Source organism: Lepidochelys olivacea, assembly GCF_965140295.1.
Source record: "Lepidochelys olivacea isolate rLepOli2 genome assembly, chromosome: 2".
NCBI classification, from domain to species: Eukaryota; Metazoa; Chordata; order Testudines; family Cheloniidae; genus Lepidochelys; species Lepidochelys olivacea.
The window spans coordinates 262,458,130-262,477,178 of NC_140412.1; the positions used below are offsets into that span (position 1 = coordinate 262,458,130).

Genomic DNA, 19,049 nt, shown 5'->3' on the forward strand with positions numbered 1-19,049 from the left:
TGTGTCCCTGTTCCCATTCCTGCCCTTAGCCAAACATGATTCCAACTTCCTTACTCCCATTCCCTGTTCCCATTTCCCCCTTTAGCAAAACGTGATTCCAATTTCCTTACCCCCATTCCCTGTTCCCATTTCCCCCTTTAGCCAAACATGATTCCAATTTCCTTACCCCCATTCCCTGTTCCCATTTCCCCCTTTAGCCAAACATGATTCCAATTTCCTTACCCCCATTCCCTGTTCCCATTTCCCCCCCCACATACCCACCCCCATTCCCTGTTCCCATTTCCCCCTTTAGCCAAACATGATTCCAATTTCCTTACCCCCATTCCCTGTTCCCATTTCCCCCTTTAGCCAAACATGATTCCAATTTCCTTACCCCCATTCCCTGTTCCCATTCCCCCCCCACACACCCACCCCCATTCCCTGTTCCCATTTTCCCCCCCCACACACACCCCACCCCCACTTCCTGATTGACTGCAGATTGTATAGTAAAACTTGAGTTCTGCTTAGCTATACCTTAACCAATCACTTTCCTGAAATTTAACTAACCAATCCTAACATATTGTAACATGATTATGTAACCAATTGTATCCCACCACCTTAATTAGTTTACACCCAGCAAAATTAATTATACAGCAGACAGGAACAATCACAGAACCAGACAGAGATTATACAAACAAACAATAGCAAAGTGGGAACTATAATGACAAAACAATACAGAAGTGAGGATTTCACATCCCAGCTATTGATAAGTGAGTTCTTGCCAGACAGGATGCTATCAAACTAAGTTTCCTTTTACATTTTCTAGGCACTGCCCTTTCTCTGGAGGGGATAGGCACTATCAGGACAGGATTGTATCCTAACAGCCCAAAAGCACCTTCTTTCAGTGTGACTAGTTTGGAATGTGAGGAGGTGACCGGTCGCTTCCCAGCTTATGGCTGCCTCTGCTGCTTAGCCAAAGGCCTTAGCCTAAGAACAGGGCCTCAGACTGTCACAGTAAGAGAAGGCCCTTACACTGGCAGACAGTGATTTTGATTCTTTCTTTTATACCTCTATAACTAGCCAAGTGATAAGAATACACCTAAATTCTTAAAGTACAGGCCTTTGCAGACAGGCCTGAATATCTATATCCTAACACTCCCCTTCCCCCCCGCCCCAATTCCAGTGTGTCGGGTCAGGTTCTGTTCTGCAATGGGCTGTTCACTGGCACCTGGATAATAATGAGATGGGAACATTAGCGATGCCTAGGAGCTATAGCCGATGAGATCCCGGGATAGCCCTGCTGCTCCCGTCGAAGGGCTGGGTGATCATAAACAGGCCCAGCGCAAATCTGGCTCTAGGTGGGAAATGGAGCTCGGGATTACTCATCCACCCTACGGAGAGGAGGAACTAACCTCCTAGCCGGGGAGGGAGCTCCTCAGTCTGGGCTCTGCTGGTGAGCTGGGAATGGCATTGATAGGCTTGGGAGGAACTCCAGCTCTCCCGAGCTAAGTGGGGGAGGCTATGGGTGGCAAGGGCCAAGCCCTCCATTGAGGGGGAGATGGGCACCCCCACGCAGAGGTGGGAGTGGTCCCTGAACCAGCTATCCCCTCATCCCCCAGGTGAGAAGCCCTACATCTGCGAGATCTGCGGCAAGAGCTTCACCAGCCGCCCCAACATGAAGCGCCACCGCCGGACCCACACGGGAGAAAAGCCCTACCCCTGCGACGTGTGCGGCCAGCGTTTCCGCTTCTCCAACATGCTCAAGGCCCACAAGGAGAAGTGCTTCCGGGTCAGCAACCCCCTGGCTTCGGACACGGCCAACCCCGCCAACAACGGCGGCAGCCTCTCCGCTCCCCAGGGTGCCCCCTTGCCTCACTTGGCGCAGCACCCCCACGCCCTCCCTTTGCCGCTGCTCCACCCCCTGCCCCCTCCTCCGCACCTGCCGCCTCCACCTCCCCTGTTCCCAGCTGGGCGGGTCAATTCGAACAACTAGGACAGCGTGTGCACGGACTGCTCTGCCACGCAGGGGTGCCCAGCGGGCTGCTTGTTCGCATGATGCCGGGAGAAGGAGGGAGGCGGTTAATTCTCTCTCTTTCGTTTTTTTACCCCCCCATGGTTTTATGATGAGCCCGTCAGCCTTCCGTCAAAAGGACAGGTGCTCTGGGCCACAGCAAGCTCCCAGGCAGCTTGGCGTGCCAGCGTTCAATCAGGGTGTAGACAAACGGCTCTTCCTTCCCTCCTCATTCCATGGCTTTAGCGTTTCCCAAGCCCTGCTCAGACTCCTCCTCCCACCTCACGAGGCATTGTTTACCTCTGCCGCCTAGTGCACTATTGTATCAGGGTAGCCCTTGCCACAATGCCTTCCCGCTTTTGTGTGTACCTGCATGTTTCGTGCAATTACGTTAGACTAACGAAGTGCACAACTCACGCTCAGCTCCATCAAGCCATTTCCACTAGTTCCCCACAGCAGCAGTAAGGTTTTTTTGGGTGTTTTTGTCTCGTGAGGCAGCACTTTTAGCTTTGCCTCTGGCTATTAGTCAGGAACTTGTCCGCGATGCATCCTATGCGAAATGTTTAATCAGGGTTCCGCCCCTCTTTAGTATGCTGCTGAAACAACCTGAAAAGACTACAGGTCCCAGCATGCAGTGCTGTTCAGAATGGCTTTCTGCTGGGAGAAGGAAGGAACAGAGCATGCTGGGAGCTGTAGTCTTTGCTTGCTATGCATCTGTGGTAAAGATAAGGGTTGCCACATTGCACGCTTTGGGACGTCTGTAGTGCTGTCAGAGGTGTCACTGCGTCACCCGTCAACGTACCTGAGATAGCTTTGAGCTAGCTAGCTTGATGAACGCTCGCAGTGAAACTGCAGGGGCACGGGCTCTGCAAGCCCATCCAGGGTCCTGATGAGGTGCTCAAACAGCTAGTCTGTACTGCCGTAGCCTCACCTCTGTTGTTATTGGATCTAGCTAGATCAAAGCTTGCCTGGGGCATGCCTACATGTGCTGCCGTCACGCCCCTCTGATTGCAGTGTAGACCAACCCTTTGGTAACCCTGCTCTAACCACCGAAATGGAACTTTCAGCCCAAATCATCATCCTCTGGGAAAATGGCACAAGGCATGGGCACACAGAGATGCACGAAGGCACGGAAACTAGACTCCCTTTGAGATTGGCCAGCGGGATATTTCACACAGTGAGTCAGCCACAGGAATAGTCACAAGGAAAGGCAGAGATGCTACGTTATTCTGTGCATTGTGGGCGGAGGGGGGTTTCTAAGTGACACAGGCTATGAAAACAAAGGATGGTAATGTTTCATGGCAGCTATGCAGATTAGAGGCAGTGGCTGTTATAGGTAATCTAGCGTATTTGTGCTTGAGCCCGTCCCTTGTCCTGAGAGGCTGGTGCTGCAGGAGAGATCTTTCGATGAGTTCACCACTTCATTACAGGAATCCAAGCCAGGTTAGGGAGGACGAGACGTTACCACTAGCTGGCATCTCCAGTGGTCCACATGACGTGAGTTAGGGGGCTGTGTATTCGTGGGCAGTGGCCCACGTCTCAAAACCCACCATCACAGCCTGCTCTCGTTAGCAGCCCTTGTTATGTCTTCCCTCCCAACCGGGATTCCACACCCCGCCCCCCCGCTTCCTCTGCAATTTCTTAGACTAAAGCCCCAACCCAGACAGCTGGGTTTAATAAAAGGATTCACTAGCTGGATATGATTTTTTCCCCAAAGGGGTTAAGACCCATGATAATCCCAGCTCCAGTGCTAGAAATGAGCTCCATATTTCTAGAGATGGGCTGAAGCTGTCTGTGGCCATGGCCATGGAGCTGCAGCGTTCCCGTGGTGAGCGCTCCATTGGTCTTTAGACTAAAAGAGAGGTTGGAAAGTCGCTGCACTCCAGCCTGAACAGAGCAGCAGGATCTAGTCCTAGGCTGAACTTCCCTGGAGGTTACTCTTCATAATAGTGCCTTACAGTTACTGAAAGTAAGCTCCCGGTGTGTGCTCGGGAGTCTGGTTAGCCTGAAGTCTGCACATCAGATCTGATAACCTGCCTGTAGTACCAAGGAAGGGCAGTGGCTCAGCTCCTTCAATCTCCTTTTCCTCCTTTCATGTCTTATCTGATAGGCCCTCGGCCCCAGTACTTAACTTTCCTTTAGGAATCTAGTTTTGCCTTCAGTCACAGCACAGTGAGCCTTTGTACACAGGGAGTGTATTTGAGGGCTTTAGCATGGAGTTGGCAACTAGAGTTCAGTGGCCCTCTAGTCAGAGGCTGCCTTATAGGTGAAGGGGCCTGGCAAGAAGGACAAGCACCTTATAAAATGTTGCAAGCCCATGTGAGCTTCAGGCCCGGCAAATTTAACTCCCTCGCCTGGCTCCAGGATACCGCTCGACTGATGTGGGATTGTGCCACGTTACTTTGAGTGCCATTTCAGGCTATGGAAGCCTTTTTGCATTGGCCTCTAGGGGGAGATAGCTCAGGCCACTGAAGTTCGGCCGAACAGTACCAATCCCAGCCTCTGCTGGCTCTGTCTGAAGCTGCATCATTCATGTGGGCTTTTCTGTCTCTTACACTGACAATTCTCATCTTGCATTTCACTTATTAAGGAGTGTTTTGCGCTTGTGGAGTACAGCTTATAACCCTGATGGCAGGTGCCATCATCCTGGAGTGGCAGATCATTTAGGCCCTGTCTAGAATGGCTTTCTTGTTACCTGCCATGGCCTAAAAGTGGGGCTCGCAGTTGTCTGACTTACCCCAGGATAAGCCCTGTTTTGCAGCAGTGTGGTGTCCTGTACTTTAGAAGGTTGCAACGGTGTAACCACATTGATGTAATTACCCTCGTCTAGTGGCTTTCCCTAGTCCAGACAAGCCCTCAGGGCTAGATCCTGCAAGATTCTAAGCATCTGCTAGGAGGCAACTCCTTCAACTCCCATTGGTGTGTGTTGGAGGGTGTTTTGCACCACTCTAAGAGCTGCTCAGCACCTTGCCGAGTGGCAGAGGGCAGTGCTGACTGTGGTCATTTTATTGCCCCTTAGGTGTCTACTTAATGGTGCCAGTGTGTGGTGGAGCAGGATCTAGGAGAAAAGTACATTGGCCAGATTCATCGTTGGCAATGTGAGCCCTGCCACTGGGATATGAAGAAGGAAGGCAGGAGGGAGAAGACATGTAGTCAGCTGAAGAAGCCCTTTCTTGTTAGCAGTTTGTTGTGTTGGCTTTATAGCTTCAGTTGAGACACCTACATGCGTGGAGATTCTGAGCCGTGTCTGGCTAAGGCAGAAGCTGCAGTGATGTGTCCTTGTAGCCCCAACTCATCACAGCATTTAACACGTGCTGAAGGCCATCTTTATTTAACAGCCATGTGTTTAAGCCTCATTGAAGTCAATGGGATTTAACCATGTGCTTAAAGTTAAGCATGAGATTAAGTGCATTGCTGACTAGGGCAAGACTGCTGACTTGTGACTTTAAATGACGGACCCACTTTCAAATGACTGATCCACTTCCCTCCTGCTTGGCATCCCAAGCGCACCTCCTGTGCTGTCCCCCACGCCTGGCACTTCCTCGTTCGAGCACCAGCTGGCACTGAAAGGCACATCGCTTTTCACATCCATTGACCACTTCTCTTGCCTGTGTCAGCCGCAGCCTCTATATCGCAATCAGTTAATGTCGTGTATTGTAGATTCTGTGCTCACAGACAGTGTGGTTCTGCTTCATGTAGAGTGAGGCGGCCGCTGAATGGGCTGCCGGTATGGCTGTGAGCACCTTGCAGCTTCTCGGATCAGTGGCAGATATCCCATGGGACAGGGTGTCCAACTCAGCTACTTCCACAGGTCCAGCGTCCTGGGTTTTGTTAGGACTGTCCAGCATCTTTCAGATATCACATGTGTCTGCAAGGAGACCTGATGGCTCAAGAGCTTGGCAATGAGCTAAGACACTCAGGCATTTAGGTCACTGGTGTGAACCCAACTCACTTTGGTCATGACTGGAAAGTCTTATCCTCTGAAGATGGCTGGCTGAAGGCCTATGCCATAGGGGGTTTGATGGTCTCATCCCAGTGGCTCGGCGTTCGTGTCATTAAAAGCCACCTCCATCATTGTCCCTCTTGCCTAGCCCTTGTGGGCAGTCTCAACAGAGGTCATGGAAAGAAAGGGTTGTGCGCACTGATTTCCCCTGCCACTCCTGTTCTTCCACGTCAGGGTTGCGGCAGGTGAGCAGGGCGCCGTGAGGAAAGGTAGCACTGCCCGTAATGGGGCTGTTCCGTGGCCAGAAAATGTAAGTCTCCATGGCCGAGAAACCGGTCCCTTTCCCCAGCACTGAATCGACTCGCACAAGTGCACGCTATCCAAAAGGGAAAGTCACTAATTGCCTAGAATCTGATCAGAATCGCTCACTTCTCCCCCAGCCTGCTGCAGTTTCTCAGTGTGCCTGTCTCAGGGGCCTGTTCTTCCCCACAAGCGGGGGTAAATCCAGTGGGATGCCGTCTGTGTACGCAACACATGCATTGCGTGCACAATCGGCTGTGTATTGTCCAACTGGCAACCCGTGGGATGCACCCCCGCGGGACCCCATTCTGTAAAACAAAATGGCATCCTCCGTCCAGTGTGCTCTCGCCCATGCGAGGTCACGGCGCGTGGAGGGCGCTATTTTGGATTGCCTAAGATGTGCAAGTGAGTTGTTGCATGTCTTACTAAAGCTGCCACAGCATGCCGCTAGGGGACCTGGACGTGGCCCCACCGAAGGCAGCGTCAAACGGGTGTAAGCGGGAGGAGAATTCTGCCACTTGGTGATACGGCTGCTGCAGCTGCCCGGCTTAGACCCTGGTGCATAAAGAACCCATCCGCGCCTGTTTGCCCATTTGGATTCATTTTAAAACGTTGCCCAGAGAGCAGCCTGGAGACAGCAGAGCAGGACATGCACATGGACCCCTGGGGAGTCAGATCCCTGGTGCCCCAAGGCCAGGACTGAGAGACGCCTCCAGGAATCCTGCGCCGTTGCCAACCCTTTTGTCTACACCCTTATTGAGTCTGAATGTGTCGATTTGGGTATTTTTGTGACCCTACCAAGAGCTGAAGCGAATGGTTCCAGAAGCGTATTGGCCCCTGTTCGTCCCTGGTAGAACTCCTGCAAAGCCTCTTGAGTTTGACCAGGGGAGAAATTCGGCCTGTTCTTGTCAAGCATTTTATTCTTTGAATTCTTGCACCTTAACCCCTCGCATCCCTCCTACAATGCACCACGAGTATGAGAGGGGCTTTATTTCCACTAGCAGTTAATGAACGTTCAGCAAACAACTCTATACACACACACACACACACACACACACACACACACACAACCCTGCCCACTCGCCCTGCCTCATTTTCTTGTGTTGAACTTGCAGGGAGGGGGCAATTTCCCAGGAGCCTGGTAGGCCAGACCAGTTTGCCTCATAGTGTTCATAAAGCAGGGCTGGCCCCCTGGCCGACAGCCATAACGAGAACGCAGCCAGAGGGGTAAGGGACTGAGATGGCTGTGACACAGTGCAATAGCAAATTGGCATCAGCTGCTGGACAACCTTGATTTTTAACTCTTTGCAGACAGACAGACACCTTTGGTCCGCATGGATGGAAGCCGCTTTCCAGCACAGCCCTGCCTAGAGACATGTCATCCATGAAGGGAAGGGGTGGGTAGAACCTAATAAAAGAACAACCTCGGTAGCATGGAACTTAAAGGAAACAAATGGACAGGAAAAAAACCCACAAGCACTTCACTTGCCTCAAACTAGTTTCTAATGCCTGACGTTTGGCTGTGTATTATTTTATGGCATTCAGTATCTGTTGCCCAAACATGCCAAGTAAAGAGTGTATCGGTGGCTCTACTAGTTGTGAACAAAATAAATGAAGCACTTTATTCTGTGTAGATACGGGGAAGGGGGTCGGGGGAGTTTGGATGCTTTCCAAAAGCATCTTAAGTAATGTTCTAGGAAATGTATTATTACGACGTTTTTTTTTTTTAATGACCAGGTGTAATCAATATATGTTTATCTTTAACTCCAAGTTCGGCAGCACTCTCTTTGGGATGGTCTGATGTACGGGGAGGGTGGGAAAGCAAAGGTTATCCTCTCTCATGTGGGAGGAGATCACGAGGGCCATTGTGCCAGCAGCTACAGCAGGTGCATACCAATATGGCTCAGCTGAGAGCCACGTGGGCAAGTGGTTGGGAACCTGCAAGGGTTGCACCAAATTGCCTGAGATCACAACTGTCTGTCACGCTGGAGGGAAACCTGTGACGAAGACCCCAGGGTGCATTTCCATCCAGGTGGTCTTTTGTTCAGCCCGAGGTGCACCATCGTGCTCTGGTAGCTGCCAGCTGCAGCTGCTCAGGAGGAATGTGCACCGCATTGCGCATCTCCCTGGGCTGAATTTGTGGTCACCCTTTGAGACCTGACTCTGACCTCCCACCAGGGCAAATGGGGAGTAAACCCATGGACGTCAAGGGCGTTGCACTGGTGTGCGAGATCAGAATCAGGCCCTTGGGTCTGCACCCTACCAGCACAGTAATATTCTGACTGTTACCAAAGAGGTCGCAAGAGGAAGGCCTGAACCAATAAACAATCTGCCTTTTATAAAAGAAAGCATTAGCTGTCATTCAAGCCCATCACTTTCTGTCTCTTGCCCCCTTTTCAGGAAATCCTGTGGTGAAGAGGGGCTCTGGAGGATTGGCCCGTTTGGTACTTTGTGGCCCAATCCTGCTGCACCCACATCACAACTTCTGGGTCGGGCCCTGAAAGAATAGTGTGTACTGCTAGCTGGTGGCTTGAGAGAGAAGGAGACAGATGCGGACATATTTCTCTGGGGCATTATTGAAAGTGGCTGTTGAGGGGGACAGTGGGTGGGACCGGCGCATTGTTGTGCTGCTGAGTGGCTTAATGTTTTGTCTCCATGTGCAGCTGTGACTGGAATCGTGTCGGAGCTGAAAAGTGAGACCAGGCAGGTTATTTCGTCTGCCCGTCTGGCCAGCAGCGGGTCAGAATGTCCCTGTTTGAATAACAGCATTGGCCTTACCCAGCCTGTTGGTGCCAGGAACCTAGCACCTCTGGGGAGAATGATCATCTTGTGAATATTTGTTGAGTCATGTCCTCAGCTGGCGATGTGAAGCAGCACAATTCCACTGACGTCAGTGGAGATACATTGGCTTCCACCAGCTGAGGATCTGGCCCTCTTATCTGTAAGACCATTTCTTTTCTTTTTTGGGGGCGGGACTGATTCCTTAGCTGAAAAGCCCTAGTCTCCTTTCTGGCCCCTGGCCCTGACTCCTGGAGCTGTACATTGAATTTGAAGAGCAAGGGAATCTGCTCGGCACTCATCAGCAGTTTCCATTGCAGGACAGAATTACAGGGTGAGACGCTGAGGACACTGAAGCTGCCTTACTCAGTGATTCTCCAGCCATGATCCAGGGACCACTGGTGAGCTAAAGAACCATGGGATAAAATATTTTAGGAACCAAGCGGTGTGGAATCGACTGGCTTGGGGCATCACTCAAAAACCTGGTTCTTATTAACGGGTCTTGGGTATCCCAGTGCCAGAAAGGTGTTGGTGGGAATTAACCCTCTTCTAAGGCAAAATGTATTGCACAGAGATCTACTTGATATCATGTACCAGGCTTGGTCTAAGATAATAGCATAGGGAAGGGGAAGGAGATTGGCTTGACTGGCCCACAAATAGCTCTTATTAATGGAGTCTGATCCTCAGTTATCTTTTGCTTTTTTTCTCCACCAATTATAGCTGTGTGAAGTACTCCCCGGTTTATGTTGGAGTGCCCAACAGCTTGTGCCAGTGTGTACTTCAACATGTGTTTGGATCCACAAAGGTATGGGGGCCCCAGGTGGGATGAAAAGCTTTTTTTCTGAATGCAAACATACGCACCTGGGCTGGGAACGGCAGGAGGAAGCCAAGAACTGATGCTGCACCGGAATGCTGCTGAGACAGAGTCCAAGAACGTCAGTCATTGAAAAGAGTATATCTGTGTACGGAAGGTGGAGATATTCACTAGACGCAACCTTGCTTTCTGGGATTAGCAGTGTGTGTGAGAGAAGGAGTGCCTGCACTATGTCTTGTCGAGCTGTCTTTGAGTGTCGTTTTGTGTGTTTTTGGTGGTTTCTATGTAGATCCCCTGTACCACCAGAGGAAGCCTCATGAATCACCGCAGCCGAAAGCATGCGATACGTATTGCAGACAGTGCCTGGGAGCTGGTTGGAATCGAGCTTCGCCAGCTGCATCGGCAGAGCAGGAAACGTGGGATCCTGTGTACCACATACGCCTCTAACCCCTCTCTGGAATGGATCTGCACATGGGCCCATGTGGCAGGGTTTCTCGGAGGAGGTATATGAAGATCTCGCCTTGGGGTCAAGACAATCTGAGATGAAGTGGCTTGGGAGAATATGAGGAATTTTTGATAACGCTTAGAAATTGCACCTTTTGCACAGCTGGTAGAGTAATCACCTCAGAATGCCAGTGATTCTAGAAGTTGCTGGTGCTTCAATGGTTTGTCCCTGTGAACTTATGTTCTTAAGCTATCTCCATGAAAAAGCCCTATAGAATTGAATGGAGAATTCTATCTGTGCTGTAGGACTGATTAAACATAGCCTTCAGGAAGGACCTCACTGTCCATTAAAATCTATAGGGTTTCAAAAGTGGTTTCTATAGCCCCTACCAATTTCTGCCCTAATACATTCCATAGGACTTTTCCACAAGTGGCCCCTTAGCAGGACATTCTTGAAAGTTCCATAACGCAGAACGCTCCTGACCCCCTCCGGTGTTGAACAGAGGCTGCCTCTTCTAGCTGGTGGGACATATTTAGGATGAGAAAGTCCACTTCGCAGCCATTGCCATGTTCCATTTTGTGACGTTTGAGGAACGGGAAAGTTGTTCAGTTACATCTGAGCTTTCTTGATCAGAGCCATTGAGAATCTCTCCTGGGCTGCATTCCAGATTTCTAAGTATCGCCTCGGTGGGGTGGAGCAGGTGCCTTGTTCTTGCTCTGGGCTGTAGGAAAGTCACTGGGAGTCATGGCCCCAAGAGATTAGCATGTGAGCTGCTCGCTGGGCCTCAGTTCTACCCCAGGGATGTGGATTGTGGAGGCTCTTATGAACTAAGGACCTCGTCCAGTGCCTGTTGAAGTCAATGGGAGTCATTCCGTTAATGTCCGTGAGTGATGGACAATTCTTGAAAGGCCCCATCCTTCAGACACTGCTAAAGTACAGTAGTATCATCCCAATGGGCCTTGTTCTGCCACTTTTGCCATGCTCCACTCCTCGTCTTGTTGATTTCATCAGGAAGACTTGGAGAGTAAGGTATCAGCATGAGCACAGGTAGGAAAACTGGGCCACTGACTTTGATGTAGCGTTCACACTAGTAAGCACTATGCTCAGTAGTTTTCAGGAGGCCTGTGTCCAATTCCCAGCTGGGCATAGTAGGTTCCAGTGTGTGACCTTCACATTGGACACCTCCTGGCTGTGCAGTCTGTTCTGGAAGCAGTCACTTGTCATCGGCACAGTGGCAGTTCTGAACTGGTAACGAGGAGAAGGAGCTGCCTTTTCCTCCTTGGGGAGTGATCCAGTACGTGCGAGAAGGGTTATGACAACACACAAGTGGGATAAGTGCAGAAAATCCTGGGTCTGCTTCTGATCTCTTGCCGGCATGTAGATCTGGAGTCACTACACAGAAATCAATGGAGTTACTCACTGGAGCTGAGAATCAGACCCACTAACTCTGGGACAGTGATAGGGGAACAACATTAGGATGGTCTCTAATCCATTTGTCATATTGGTTGGCTTGTGGGTGCTTCATGTGACTCTCCTGTAGCTCACAAAAGCAGATGCTCAAATAAATTTGTTAGTCTCTAAGGTGCCACTTTCTTTCTCCTCCACATGTTACTTATGTCAACCCTTTCCTATCAGTAGAGTTGCTATTGAGAGGTACCTGTTAATTGCGATGCCAACGGGTGGCCTCTGATCATCTGTTCGCATATACACAACATCACAGTGATGGTTTGCATGTCTGTGTAGCCTCCAGCATAAGGAACTATATATATATTTATACCTTATCGCCAACTGACTGCTTTTGAGAGCCCAGCAATAAAAATGAGTGGTTGTGTCCAAATACCCCACAGCTACAGGTGCTCTTCTGCTTTGCCAGGAAATGACTGATTGATGGATTGATTGATTTTATGCTATGGAAGCTATTGTATATGTGACGTTTCTTCTCCAGTTAGTTTTGGAAGTCTTCTGTGTCCTCTCGGGAAAAGTCCTGTAGAATTTAATAGAAATTAACCTTTCTGTGGATTTTATTGTTAACCATCCTGTAACATTTAAAAAGACCCAGTCAGCTTGGGTTGGTTTGTTTGTTCATTTGTTTTTAAAATGTTTGTTTTTCTGATTTGATTTTCCTTTATGTAGACTGTCATGGAATGTTTTAAAGATATCCATGGAAGAAAATCAGGGAGCAGATGCTGATACACTTACATATGCTGAGTAGTATCTTATTCCATAGGTGGAGCCACTGATTTCAAGGAGATTATATCTGGAGTAAAAAGAAAAGGAGGACTTGTGGCACCTTAGAGGTGAACAAATTTATTTGAGCATAAGCTTTCATGAGCTACAGCTCACTTCATCAGATGCATTCAGTGCTGTAGCTCATGAAAGCTTATGCTCAAATAAATTTGTTAGTCTCTAAGGTGCCACAAGTCCTCCTTTTTGTGGATACAGAGTAACACGGCTGCTAGTCTGAAACCTATCTGGAGTAAGATACTCAGTGTTGCCAACTCTTGTGGTTTTTATTATGAACCTCGTGATATTTGGTGGGGTTTTTTTTTTTTTTTTAAAGTCCTTGGTCCCTGTCACGGTTCCTCCCCCACTCTGAACTCTAGGGTACAGATGTGGGGACCTGCATGAAAAACCCCCTAAGCTTATCTTTACCAGCTTAGGTCAAAACTTCCCCAAGGTACAAAATATTACCCCCGTTATCCTTGGACTGGCCGCTACCACCACCAAACTAATACTGGTTACTGGGGAAGAGCTGTTTGGACGCGTCCTTCCCCCCAAAATACTTCCCAAAACCTTGCACCCCACTTCCTGGACAAGGTTTGGTAAAAAGCCTCACCAATTTGCATAGGTGACCACAGACCCAAACCCTTGGATCTGAAAACAATGAAAAAGCATTCAGTGTTTTACAAGAAGACTTTTAATAAAAAATAGAGTAAATAGAAATAAAGAAATCCCCCCTGTAAAATCAGGATGGTAGATATCTTACAGGGTAATTAGATTCAAAAACATAGAGAACCCCTCTAGGCAAAACCTTAAGTTACAAAAAAGATACACAGACAGAAATAGTTATTCTATTCAGCACAATTCTTTTCTCAGCCATTTAAAGAAATCATAATCTAACACATACCTAGCTAGATTACTTACTAAAAGTTCTAAGACTCCATTCCTGTTCTGTCCCCGGCCAAGACGACTACAGACAGACACAGACCCTTTGTTTCTCTCCCTCCTCCCAGCTTTTGAAAGTATCTTGTCTCCTCATTGGTCATTTTGGTCAGGTGCCAGCGAGGTTACCTTTAGCTTCTTAACCCTTTACAGGTGAGAGGAGCTTTCCCCTGGCCAGGAGGGATTTCAAAGGGGTTTACCCTTCCCTTTATATTTATGACAGTCCTGCTGTCATGGTTGTGAGAATCTTCCTCTTCTAATGTATTTGTAGAACGTTTTCTTGTTACTCTTTCAGTCATCACAGGAAAGGAGGGCTTTAGGAAGATAATGAGTTAGTTTTGCAGATGTTTACAGGGAGCTCCTCCCAAGCATGAGGGCAGCATAAAAGAAAGTGGGAAGGTGCTTGTTTGAATATAACACATAGCAATGGAGGATGACATGGGCCGATCAGAGGTGGGAATTGACCTTTTGATACTGAATGAGAGAAGGTAGGTTAGGTGTTACTTATAAAAGTAGTTGGTGACCACATTTTCAAAAAGAACTTGATTTTCTGAGTTGAAGTTTTCTCCTGTAACATAAATGATACCCTTGCTGTAGGCTGGATTTAAAAGAAGCCTATAGAAAGGATCTCATTCTTTATTGAATTCTGTTGGCTTTTGTTCTGTAGAACCCCATTATTCCTCTGATTCATTTAAGCGCTTAAGCAGGTGCCAAAGTCTCCTTGAAGTCAATAGAATGGGAAAGGCTTAAGAGAGGTAAGTGCAGTTCTGAGTACAGATGGACTTTAAGATGGAGTTTAAAGGCTCTACTGATTTGGGGCCAGTGATGGGGTGGGACTCACCACCATGGCGCCCCATGCTGGATGTCCTGGGGATCAGCTCTGCTAGCCAGTGCACCCTCTTCTGGTAACGACTCGCCACCGTCACTTCTGCTCCAGGCACCCACGTCACTCCCAGGATCGTGGTGTCGTCTTCATGACACTATTAAATTCTGTAGGATGTTCCGTAATGGATCAAGCTCCAGGTCTTCTGTCCCATTTTTTAGGTGCATTGGTTGTGTGCTTATGTTTGCATGTCTGCCTGAATAATTTGTTGCTTGAAAATCTGGATTAGACAGCTGCAACTATCAGTATCTTGCAAAATCTAAGGAGTACATTTGTCCCCTTTCCGTATGCACCAGTAACCAGCATTGTGTTATCAGTGGGGATGATTATTATTATTATTTTATTTAATTTGTTGTAACACTTAAAGATCACACCAGCTTGGACTCCATTGTGTTAAGTGCTGTACAAACACATCTTAAATGACAGTCATGGGTGCACATGAGAAGGGGGGGAATCACAGTTGGGTTTGAATTTTGCATAAGCTCATCAGTCCAGTTTTAACTTTTCAAAACAGGGATGGTTTGCAGCAGAGTTTGCACTACAAAATTGCAGTTTGTACAATTTAACTCACTGTACAGAATTTCAGGGGAAGGGTGAACTGGGTTAGGGTCAACTGTTCAGTTTTTAGACTGCTTCTATAGTGGAGGGTGTGAACTGCCATTCCCACCTCCAAAGGGTTTAACAAAGGTTTCAGAATCCTTTACATTCGATAAAATGAACATGTAGGATAGTAGGTGTGTGTTATGTGCATGTTGATACACACACATACACCAGAGCTCTGGAAAATACACACTTACTAATTGCAAAATCTCACATGACAGTTTTCTCCAGTTCAACCAGTTTCATAGCCCTTCAAGTTCTATTTTAGTTGCAGGATTTGTTTTCACTTAGGCAAAAGGACGGAAAATGTTGCATGAAAAACTCAAAAGAAGTGTGTGCTTTTTTAAAAAAAATTTGTTTTATACAAAGGCTGCTCTTGCTCACCAATGGTTGTATATTTGCTTGGGCACCATCCCTAGTCTCACTGGAAAACGGGTTTACAAATTCTTTTTCTTGAAGCTTTGCATTCTGTAGTAAGATTTTCCAGAAAAATGGGATGATTTTTGAGTTTGTAACAAAAAGGGAACCCTCCCTCCCAAACGCTGAAGATTTTCATTTGCTAATAGATATTTTGCACACCTCGAATGGGACGCCCTGCGGTTGTTCTCTGCTCCTGCAAATCATGTGCTCAGCTGGATGTAAAACACATGAGTGAAGATCTGAAAGTCTAGTGCATCTTTCCTTCTCCTCCCCTCTGCCCCCATCGTTTTATCTTGTACATCCACCATTCCAACACCAGTTGGATGAATTTAGGCTTTAAAGACTCATTGGAGACAGTTTTCATTTTATGTTTTAAAGAGCGTTGTATCAAATGATCATCTAGGAGACTGGAGTGAACATGCTGCAATTGGAGATGGCAGAGGACTGAATTCACCACCAGTGCTGTCAATTTTTGGCAGTTGATTTTGTCCCATTCCCCCAAATTTGTAGCTACAACACCTGGAATTTTTCACCTGATTTCGGGGTGTTGAGGTGGGATTCCTGTGTAAAATATGCTCTAATTCAAACAGGAATTATTTCAGAGAAGTTCTCTGGCCTGTATTATACAGGAAATCAGACTAGATGATCACAATGTTCCCTTCCTGGCTTGGAATCTGTGAATCTATACCTTATTAACTGTGTCCTACTGAACAATCTCCAAACAGGAGCACACGCTTCTGTGTGCATGTGTCACTGATGCTCTCCCAGACTTTTCTTGTTTCCCCAGTTTCTTTAACAGAGTCCTAGCCACCAAGGATAGGTGTGGAAGGTGGGAGAGATAGTCCAAAGATCTGAGTTTTTCAGGAATCAACCACACCGCTGTCGGGGAGGAGAAAGAGGAAGGAGATGGCTTCCCTGGTCCCTCACCTAGAGCTGCCTCCAGGACCCTGGGTTCACTCCACCCTTTTGTGCCAAACTGTCCATCCTCAGTGTCAAGTACTTGAAAACCATTTGTGTGTAGATTGCTTTGGGGATGGGGCGGGTGCACTTTAAGAAAGGGCAGGTTGTTTCACATGAGCAGATTTTACCTTCTCTTTGTAAATCAACTCTGCACCTTGGCCCAAATCTTCATCTACTGGGACGCCACATAGCCTGAGCGGTTTCGTCTCCCGATTTACACCAGCGTAAGTGCTGCTTTATAAAAGAATGGCTACAAAACCAGATTGGCGTAGTCACATGGGACCTGATCTCCCACCACGGAGAGCTTTGCCATTGGCTTCAAAGGCTGCAGAAGAAGCACTTAAGCACATGCTTAATTTTGAGCAAGTGGCCAAGGGCCTGATCCATGCCATGAAGTCGATGGAAAGTCTCCCAGTGATTCCAATGGGCTTTGAATCAGGCCCTTAGGCCCAGATCCTCAAGTTAGGCGCCTAAATTTGCTTCCATGGATTTCAGTGTAGTTTTGCTGAATAGGGATAGAACTACGCATGTGCTTAAAGTTAAGCAAGCAGTCACACCCTGTACTGCTCCAGGATCTCACAGTGCCCCTCCCTAGTTTAACAAAGAAGCCAGTCGGAGGCATGTATCCGTGATTAATAATTTTCCCTCATAACCACAGAGTTGTGTACATAGCATTATAATGTTAGACTCCTGTAGCTGTGCTTAGACAAAGAGCAGTGGGGGAAGGCATCTATGGGGGGGGGGGAAGCAGTGGGGGAAGGCATCTCTGGGGGGGGAAGCAGTGGGGGAAGGCATCTCTGTCCACTGGTGCTAATAATTACTAGTGGTCTGTGTTCGGTCTGTTTCCTCTGATAGTACTGCTGAGTGCATAGCATCTATCATTCACGAGACAGAAACAATACATTCTTTCAGCATTAAATAATGAAACTAATGACCGTATATTCATTAAATGGGGTGCTCGCTTTCCTTTCTTTTCTCCTCGATTCAGCTTCATTTTGACTCCGGGTAAGGACTAAAAGTCACAAAGTTACAAAAATAGTTATTTTGTTTTTGTTTTTAAACTATCCTCTGGGTAGGTAGCGTAAATATGGCCACAAATAAGACTCATTTTCTTTCTTTGGTTTTGAATACCGGGACAACAAGAAACTGCTGAGAACGTTGGCAAAATTTGTTCAGTTTTTCCCGCAAAATCTGTGTGATTTTGTTGTGGTTGTGGAAGTTTTAGGTACAATCCATACAATTTAGTCCTGGATTTTCTCACTTGGAGCCCAGTCCTGGAATATGGTGATCTTTCTCCACCTTCATCGACCTTGATGTGAGTTTCCAGTGCTCAGCAGTTTGTGGGATCGGGCCCTTACATTTTAGCCCTGCTTCACCTAATTCTCATATTTTAACACTGGATCCTATTAGAAGATGATACATGGGAGCGGGAGTCCTGATTCCAGCCTCTCACTCGTTCTCCACTAAAGTAAATCTCTTGTTGCCACTTCTGGTTTATGCTGGTAGAAGAAGTAAGATAAGAATGGGCCCAAGGAGAGTGGCTCAAGATATTGGATTGGAGCCACCGAGCAATCATGGTTCCTCTGTTGGGGGATCAAGCATCTGGTGCCATCCTGCCTCTGTCAGCATGAGAGAGGAAATTAGCTGAAGTAGCCAAGAATCTTCATCTTCTTCTCTCTGCCTACCGTTGATGCATCTGCATGCGAACCACCATGCAGCTCAGCAGAGGGCACCCCGTAGCATTGGCCAGCTGGGGGAAATGGGGAGGGAAAGCTACACGTGGTCAATTGATGGGGCTGGGCAGGGAGACTGATTGAAGGGGCAGGGGCAGAGCTGAACAGAAATAATTGGTGGCTTCCAAAGGCTTTGTTTTTCAGGGAGAAAAGAGAGGGAGATGAGAGGAGCAGAGCAGGAGCTATGGTGAGTGGCTGTTAGGCCCACAACTGACCCAGTGGCATGCGCTGGGTTGTTGGGAGCGAGGCACTGTTCTACTGCTCTGTTCTGGGCGACGTTCTTTTCCCCATGGCTGGCTAGGCCAGGGGGCGACGCGGCTGAGGTGGTAAATCCCTACTGCTGCTTCTCGGCCACGTTTTATAGACCCCCCCCCACCCCCACCCCTCCAAAGCGCCAGGAGTCCAACGCTCTGGCACGGGCTGTGCTGTACGTGTCGTTCAGTGGACAGGACACGGGACGAGGACTCGGGAGACCTGGCCTCTGTTTGTGAGACAAACCAGAGCTACTCGCTCAGGTGCTGCGACGAGTCAGCCCTCAGGCAGGCAGCAGCTACCTATCCCCGAGCAGAGCCTGGGTCAGATGACCCCTGGCCCAGGTATTTCCACAGCCCTGGCAGAGCTGCAGATCAGTCTGAGCAACAGCATTACTTGCCCAGGAACCGTCCTGCTGCTGCCTCGCTCCAGAGACTCGCAGCCTGCTCCTGCCCCAGCCTTGCCTGAGCCCTGCCCTGGCCCCGCACTAACCTCATTCCAGCCTCGCCACTGACCTGCTCCTGCCTGGCCTCCACCTCCTGATCCTCCTGACACCCTCGGACTCTCCCTGGCTTTTGACATTTGACGCGTATCTGGACCCTGGCTTCGGTCCCAATTTGGCCTGTCCCTGGATCTCGATTCCAGGTCCACCCTTGGTTCAGGCCCAACCCTACACCTCACTGTGACCCATGCTCCAACCACTAGGCCTGATTGTCAGAGGCAGTGCCTGACACTGTCCCCAGCTCAGCCACTGACTGCCTGTGGGTCT

The 19,049-nt window shown here is 48.5% G+C and overlaps 1 protein-coding gene across 2 annotated transcripts in view; it reads left to right on the forward strand.

Annotated features, from left to right (window-relative positions):
• ZBTB47 (zinc finger and BTB domain containing 47) overlaps positions 1–12,251 on the forward strand; it is a 95,325-nt gene extending 83,074 nt beyond the window's left edge. The window contains exons 6-7 of one of the 2 annotated variants that reach the window (XM_084618199.1): positions 1,599–1,768; positions 10,115–12,251. In XM_084618199.1, the coding sequence (XP_084474325.1) occupies positions 1,599–1,768; positions 10,115–10,336 (392 nt within the window). In that variant the 3' untranslated portion in view covers positions 10,337–12,251. Of the gene's footprint in view, positions 1–1,598; positions 8,004–10,114 lie in introns of those variants that run through there. The other variant, XM_084618200.1, reaches the window with a different exon arrangement.
• Positions 12,252–19,049: the final 6,798 nt, after the last annotated feature.